This window comes from Rutidosis leptorrhynchoides, chromosome 9 (assembly GCF_046630445.1).
Source record: "Rutidosis leptorrhynchoides isolate AG116_Rl617_1_P2 chromosome 9, CSIRO_AGI_Rlap_v1, whole genome shotgun sequence".
NCBI classification, from domain to species: Eukaryota; Viridiplantae; Streptophyta; class Magnoliopsida; order Asterales; family Asteraceae; genus Rutidosis; species Rutidosis leptorrhynchoides.
The window spans coordinates 346,036,297-346,045,019 of record NC_092341.1 but is presented as its reverse complement, the minus strand read 5'-3'; the positions used below and the strand labels follow the sequence as shown (position 1 = coordinate 346,045,019).

Genomic DNA, 8,723 nt, shown 5'->3' with positions numbered 1-8,723 from the left:
GGTGAGGTGATTGGCGGGCGTGCTAGTAAACTGGTAAATAACGGGGTGACGTGTTGAGTGACGTGTTGAGTGATGTGTTAAAATCTGATTAGAAGTTGGGTGAAAAAGATGATAAAAAATATGATTAAAAATAATTAAAAAGGATATATGAACCAATGAAAAAACAGCACACCACATTTTGTTCTCGTGCTCCTTGCACGCACGCCGGCTAACACTTGGCTAGCACGCCACCATTAATAGGTGTGTTGGTGATTTTGGCCTTGAGCACGCCTTGAACACGTACCATTACTCATGGTCTAATGGTGCCAAGATAACCCGGTTACACGTAATGACTAACAAGATAACTCAAAAACACAACATACATCTTGAAAAATATATTTACTCTGTCCGAGTATAGCTTAAACATAATGTTCATGTATAAGGGGTTTTTTTTATACATAAAAATATAGCTTTTTTTGCTTTATAAAAGTTTTGCCTACCTTTTGCTTGATTTTATAACACGAGAAACTTGTAAAGTAGAAGTTGTAGACAAGGGTTGTCCATATGATTAAGGGATCCACTACGTGTATGTTTAACAAAGCCTAAATTGGTAATTTCAATCTTATTGTTATAAATTTAAATAAATTATTTAAAAGAAATAGTTATTAGGATATTTATAAACCAAACTCTTAACAGAAAAAAAGGTGTGCATGTATAAACATGTCATATGTGTATGTGGAAGCAATACCTAGAATAGATAATCTATTGCTTTGTATGATAATTCTAACTTACTGGAATTAGGAGCATATGTAAAAAAAAAAAAAAAAAAAAAAAAAAAAAAAAAAAAAAATAACTGTAAGACAACATATGACAATATACCTGATAAACAAAAGTTAGTTTTATGAGGATGGGAGATTTTGGCACTTGGCAAGTTGTGTTTGTCGACGTCCCAAGTGGAATCCTGTAAATACCCATAAAATGCAGACCTGTCGAATTAACATTAAATAAAAATCGGGTAAAAGTTCAAATTCCAATTTTTATCAATAGATAGTAATTAAATTTCAACTGATAGAATCTGCATACAGGCAAAGCATAGAGAGAAATGTGAGTTATTTTGCCATTGAGCGTGCTATGAAGAAGCTTGTACATCCCTGCTGCAGTAGCATCTCCAAATCTTTGGACAAGAACATCTATGCATACCTATAGTGTATCAAAATAAAAATTAGAAGTGGCAAAATGGGCGGGTTGTAAGCTGGTCAAAACAAGAAAATTTCATTCACTGGGTAGAAACGTGTAGGGTTTGGTTGACCGGGAATACATTTTTGTCCAAAATGTTCAATTTTACAATTTCACATACGATTAAGAAAACTGTAGTTCCAAAAAATAACTTTTTTTTTCTTTCTTTCTTTTATTGTTCTTTGTTTAAATGGAGGTTTAATAAATTAAGGTACCTTTGCTTTGTATTTCTCATCCTGTGAGACAACTGTAAATAAGAGTTCTCTGGCTGGTCTAGTTACAACATAGGTTACCACCTGCAAAACGATTAACTACGCGTTTTTAGTCCAGCATCCATGTGCGTAAATGGGAAGTTTCAAAAGTATCATGGATATAAAAGTAAAGAAACAGCTCTATATAGCCTACAAAAAGGGACCAGATCACCAGATGGTACTAAAACCAGATATTCAAATTTGAATTTAACAAAGAAAGATTAATGAAAATTATGCCACATTTGTTCTGCTTGGTCTTTACAAATATATAAAAACAAAAATGTTCAAATGAGCTAGTAGATTCAGGATCCAATGGTCATCATTGCATCTGTGAAAATCCCACTATAACAGATTTGTTCTTTTACTTCTACGTACCAATCCAATTAATTCAGTTATATTAAAATAGGTTGATCTGCTCTATCTTGTATCTCATAAGTGGTAAGCTAAATAAATTAATTAAACAATATAGCATATATCGTTTATTTAAAATGGAAAGATGAAAGTGTTGAGGGTCCGAGATGGCAGCTGCTAAGTAAGTCCGCCAAACATTCGATTTTGATCATATTTACAAAATAGTATAGCTTCAAGAAAAAGAGGTAAACCTTTCGAACGGTCTCTGAGATGGCAACGGCAAGGTAAGTCGGCCAAACAGCAATAGCTATTGAATTCAAAAAGGCAGTGAATGGTAAAGAGCAAAGAGCTATAGTAATCCCAGCTACGGTAAGAATCCGCCCCTGTAATCAGAAAGGTTTATAGAAACGTTACAGTTGGAAAATATTATTTATTAGATAATTACAACAACATATGGAGTCAAAAAAGATCATGTGGTTTACTTTGAACCATCTTACTTGATTTGTCTAAAAAACATGACTACATGTTGGAAAAATAAGTTATTATTAACATTAAGTATCGAGTGGTTCAAAAAATTCCAGTGCTACTATTTTGTAGCATGTTTACACAGAATGAATAAATTTTGTGAACATGGTGGTTCAAAAAATTCTTTTTGGATCAATAAAGTGGTAGTTACTTATTTCTGATAAAGTAATACACAATGAATCTGGTATGTTATGTACGACAAATAAAATCAAAAAATGCAAATACGTTGGAGCAGGTGAACTAGGTATCCTAATTAGGTTTAGAGCCACATCTTAAGCCCAGATAATAACAAATATAATATGTTATATTTTTGGATAAAGGATTGATATAACATTTTGAAGGATAAACAAGTTGTTTAAGTAAGCTAAATATATGTTAAGTATATCTTAATTTGAAAGAATTAAAACAGATAGGATACCGTTAAAGTAAGCTGACCCGCCAGGATAAATATAGCAATAAAGCTATTGATCTGTGCAAATAATTGTCTTCTTCCGGTAGGTGTTGTAACAGTAGAGGCAATTACTGTTACTTTCTGCAGTTTAAGAGAGCACAATAAAGATCAGCACAGATGTTATAATAAACTACTCCAACATACAAGAGGACGCAAGGGTGGGTTAGGTACGGATCACACTGGGTTTGGGCTTAAAAGTGATCTGTACCTATTCGAACGGGTCATGCAGGTGGGAATGACCAGAAACGTTATGTCCAAACGATATATATTCTTAATAATATATCAGAATATATGATTTTTGTTGTTATATATTATTTCAGTTATTGAATAAAGTAATTCAAGATGTTGCAATAAAGATACACTTTGGGCAATGTTTAACCAGTTTGACCTGATTTAGACAATACACAGCCTGAATCAACCCCATTCATACATAAATGGTAAAAAATGCAAATCTACGGCATATTAACCAGCAGACAAAGTAAGGCCTCTTTTTACCTGAAAGTAGAAGAAGGAAGAGGTCACAGCACTTAGCCACAAGAATAATGACACCCACAACAAATAATTTGATGACCATATAAGCCTAAATCCGTCCAATAAAGCCCAGAATCTAGGTGTTGTTGAATCAATAGTTGTATTTGGAGCCATTGGTGGCGATTTTTTGTGATCAGATGTATCTACTTCGTTGATCTCATCTAGCTGATCAACTTCAGTGTTTCTACAAAACAGAACAAAGACATAAACTTAAGTTTATAGGTTACGCAGTACAAAACTACAAATGATGCACAAGTTGTCAACTAATATATTTGCAAAAACCTAAGGGGAAATAGTTCTTCGGAAGTATTAGATAGATCCTTATTAATCCTTTTGGATGACTGGGCTGCAAATTCCATCATGAGGGAAGCAAATAGCAGCAGATCTAAAACGAACATGAACCAAAAGTAATTAGAAGCGGAGAAATGAAACTTGATAATTAGACACAAAATGGGCAAAAACAAAACAATTTACTAGAAACAGGGAGCGCAAGCATACATGGTCCCACCCATGCCATTCCCGTGGCAAACAATGAACCGAAAAGCTGGCCAAACGTAGCACCGGCACCAATAAATCCAAACAGTCTTGAACCTGACTGAATACAAGATAGAATTAAAGAATGCATGATAAAAAAAAAAAAAATAATAAACACGCAAAAAAGAAGAGAAGAAGCTCGTAACATGACATCACACATACCTCATTGTCCATAACATCAGTGACCCTTGCCCATGTTGAGGATATAGTTATAAGATTTAACAGAGCGACCTGGAGAGATGAGGAAATTACTAATGAAACAGCAGATTTAAGGGATGTTTGAATTTTTTCTGTTTGAGGCCGATTATCTGATTATTGTGACTTACAATTAGAATTAGATTAATTTCCGTATATGGATAAACAGATTATGCTTCTGCTGAATATATAAGTTTTTGGATAACCAGTTCCAAATCAACAAAACTGATTATGAAAGTAAAGTAAAGTTACCAGATTACCCCCTCCCTTGACTTTTACTCCTATCTCACATAAATGTATCTCATTCTTTAACAGGAATGGTCTTACCATTTTGCATATTATTTATCTACATAATCAAAAATACACTTTAAAATTAAAAAATTTATTATTACGGCGTAAAATAGCAAAAGCATATCTAATTACCATATCCTACTACCTGTCGGTTAATTAGAAATAGAAAAAAACATATCTAATTACCATCTCCTACTACCTGTCATGATACAATTGGTTAATTATCTGATCTGATTATTCAAGATCACATAATCAGTTTCAGATGACCTTATTCATGACCATCAATAACAAAAGCACAAAAACGATAATCAAGTGGGAAAGTGAGCAGAATGATACCCATAAGAAAAAGCTGATTCTCACGGAAATGTAAAACCATCCATGTTTCTCCCACTCGGTAGGATTTGTAGATGCAGGTTGAGTTTCAACTTTTAAATCCTCTTTTATGGTGGATTGCATGAGGAAACCCTGAAAATGTACAAATAACAGAATTACCCAATGCAAATTTGACAGTATCTTAAGGCACAACTCAAGATAGGTCACATCGTTACCTTAAAGCTGGGAAATTTATTTTCAGGAGAAGACAACACCCATAGAATGAAAAACAACACAAGACTTGCACTGAAGAACCTGTATATTAAGACCAATGCCTGGAATTCAACAGATACTTATTACAGGATATGATGTGCAATGTCCAGATTAGCAATGGCGATCAGAAACTAATATTATACCAACAACACGAAACAAAAAGCAAGAACTGTAATCTCCAACCAACATACATGTGTTAAGATTTATGCTGTTCATGGATAATGTGGCGTGTACAACAACATAAACATTAAGAGCAGGACTATGAACAGGAATCAATAAAGAACCAACAATGCTTAACAAACCATCACTGAATTTCAAAGGAATTATATTAGCTAATAACTAATATGCATAACCTTCTTCTCAAGGTTGGAGAACTCGGTCGGACAATTTTGGAGTGTTCTCGGCAACTTGCGGAGAACTCAGATGTTAACTTATGTTTACTATTTACTTTTTTTAATATGGATATATATGTTCTAATATAAGTTCTAATAAACTTTGACTAATTTGTCGAGTTTTTGACCGAGTTTCCGAGTTACTGAGTTGGTCAAGTTGACCGAGAACTCCCCGATTTGACCGAGAAACTCGGCAGTTGGTCGAGAAACTCAGAAGTTGACCAAGTAACTCGGACGTTGACCGAGTAATTGACCAAGTTGGGCGCCGAGAACTCGGCTGGTGATCTAAACCGAGAACTCGGCCGAGTTGGCCAAGTTTTACAACGCTGCTTCTTCTATAGATTTACTTTATTAAGCTTTATACTCATTAAGTTCAATAAGTCAAAAACAAACACCCCTTAAGCTCTTCCATCTACACCCATGATAATATCTAAAGTCAACAACACAAAGACTATTTGGAGTGTTGTTAATAGGCTGGTTGTTGCAGCAGCTGTGTACATGATTTGACATGAGAGGAATTGCATATTGTTCATTGGAAAGACTAATATAGCTGAAGAGGTGATAAAGAAAGGTCCAGACTATATAAGATGAAGCTGGTGAGTTTAAAAGTCAAGGAGTCGAATGCTGTCATAAAGGTTGCTGATATGTGGGGGTTAAAATGGGCGAATATGGGATTGACTTATGTGTAATTGCATCAATATATGGCTTTGAATGTAGCGTGGCATGAAAGATGGAACAAATTATACCGAGTTGTATATTTGTGTTTTGTTGATGCATTTGCTAGGAATTGTAGTCTGATATGCAGTGGTAGGGTGTTTCATGTTTGGGTCAATGAGATATCTTGATCCTTCGGTTTTGTTTGTACGGTTTTATTTTCATCATATATATCTTTGCCCCTTAAAAATTTAGATATCTAAAGTCAACAAGCTAAATGACTAACCCAAGAATGACAAAATGTTACAAAAGTGACTAGTAGTTTCGCGTATCTGTATATATGGTGGCCAGTGGCTATATGATAATATAATATAAAAATAAAAATGTCAGATATTAAAAAGCAGTGAAAACTACTCTTGTATTCAAGGGCGTCTTTAAGGTGGGTGTGCAAGATAGGCAATCGAATAAGGCCCATAATCATGAAAGGTCCATATATATTACTCTTTCCGTGATCGGACGAAAAAAATACACCAATGCTAAAATAAATTGTGCAACTAATAAAAAAATTGGCAGACAGAGTCTAAAATTGTGCTTAGAAGTGAAATGATCAAGGTGCTCGTAATTGATGGTCCTAAAAAGTCAACTCTAGTTAAAAAGGGCCCTAAAGATAAATCTTATAAACAAATTTCTTCACCTTCAATATACAAGACCTCTAGCAAATAACGAGAATTGTGATACAAAGTGGTTATGATATCTTTTTAGTAACATTATCCTTTTGTATGTATTGATAAGTTTGACGCTTATAAGAGCCTATTTTTATGTTTCGAATAGGGACTTCTAAAATAATGAGACGGCTGTCTATATTCATTACCGATTTACCGAAGATGACATAATAATCATACGCAACTTTTGCAGATAAATTGTTTATCAATCGAGAATCTAATCAAAATAGATAATCAACCAAAGCAGTCTTAACATATAATCATCCTAGACTCACTTTACTAACCATCATCTGAACATACCTATTGCCTCAACTACTCTCATGTATTCATTTAAGTACAAGCATTTGACAAGTGAATTCTATACAAGAATAAAAAAGTACAACATAACCAGTCAACCTTGCTATCTAATTATTCATTTTTTCAAGGATAAATTTAATTAAAATCCATAATAACCTAATAAGTTTGAACATTAACTGTCTGAAATATATGGCCTTAACTACTCTCCTTCATCGATTCTTGTAGACAATATTCAATCAACCTTCGCTTATAATTATATAATCTCTCAATCATGAATCTAATTAAAATTCAAATCAACAATTAATCTAATAGAGTCCAGAAACCACCATTATATAAAGATACATATTGCAATACTAAATTATAAAGAACCGATCGAATGAGCACGGAATCGGAGTCAACAAAGATTAGCAAATGAAGATAATAATATAAACAATCAACCGTCACATTCAGTTATTTATGAACCTAATCAAACAAACGATTAACCTAATCAATTCTAGTCTAACATACGTAACAAAAACTAACATAGATGATGAGTATGAAATCAAAATGAAAGTGTACCTTAGGTTTAGGAAGATTAGGCAATGAAAAAATGAGTGTAGAAACAGGTGCAGCAATGAGTGTAAGTATCAAGGATCCTAAAAACAGTCCAGGTATATTACCTATACCTAACGATATAGCACCTTCATCTCGTAACGGCAAAACGACAAAATACGCAGTTAAAACCTGCATATATTTGATTACAATCACAAAATTACAATCGAATCACGTGATTATGTATAGTAAATTAAGTAGCGGTGAGTTACTTACGAAGAAAAAGGATGAAGTGGAGTAGAAAACGGTGTAGGTCTCGTGAGGATGAATATTGAGGAAGAATGATAGAAATGAATGGATTGGGGATCTGGTTATGATCATATTTGGTTTGTATGATTTTGTATAGAAAGGAATAAGTAAGATTAAGATTGAAAGTATTAATTGAGGATATAGAGATGCAAATCGTAAGCGTGGATTTGCAAAATCTCAACTTCAAATAATCAAGTCGCTCAACCGACGAAATAGTAATGCTGTCCGGTAATTTGATACCACTGATATAATTGGGTCAAAGAGTCCAGAACAATTAGGCCCAGAAGACAGATCCAGAAGTCCAAATAGGCTATGATACATATACGGTCAGTCAAGTATTGAGCAGTCAAGTAATGGGCTCGCTCAACCCACAACTTTTGAAGCCTACTTTGTGGGCCTAGAAAGTATATTCACGAAGGCAAGAAAAAGTGAAGGATAAATGGATAATTACCAGAAGTTGGTGTTGATAAGGATTAGTTTTCCATATGTTTATCTTTTATTAAATTTCCGAGTTGTTAGCAACAGAGTTCTACCTACGGTATTTACATTTTATTTTCATTGTTTGGAAAACTTAGTTTTTTAGTTGAATATTATTGTTTACGTGAAATAATATTATTGAATATTATTGTTTACGTGACCTAATCTTAGGGTTAAATGTGCAAATGGGTCGAAATTGCACCAAGGGTCAAAATGACGCTAGTTGGGTGAGTGAGTAGGTTGACCAATTCGATTGTGTGATTGATTATGTACCTAATGTAATAGGTGCGTTACATTGAAGGTTTCAAGCTCGGTTAACTCTCACAAAGACTTTAAGGTGAGTGGGATAAGTATACATGTACGTATATGATGTGTTTATTTGTATGAATGGATATGTGTTGTCCAAGTTAGC

At 33.8% G+C, this 8,723-nt stretch overlaps 1 protein-coding gene across 1 annotated transcript; it reads right to left on the bottom strand.

The window, feature by feature from the left end:
* Positions 1–668: 668 nt before the first annotated feature.
* LOC139869159 (uncharacterized) lies at positions 669–8,155 on the bottom strand. The gene is made up of 13 exons (XM_071857480.1): positions 8,075–8,155; positions 7,553–7,717; positions 4,893–4,991; positions 4,681–4,809; positions 4,021–4,089; positions 3,823–3,919; positions 3,607–3,709; positions 3,289–3,508; positions 2,761–2,874; positions 2,069–2,200; positions 1,431–1,511; positions 1,063–1,179; positions 669–965 (listed from the first exon to the last, which is right to left on the bottom strand). Exons 1-13 carry the CDS (start codon positions 8,153–8,155, stop codon positions 879–881), a joined length of 1,494 nt encoding a protein of 497 aa, XP_071713581.1. The 3' UTR covers positions 669–878.
* Between the last annotated feature and the right edge of the window lie 568 nt (positions 8,156–8,723).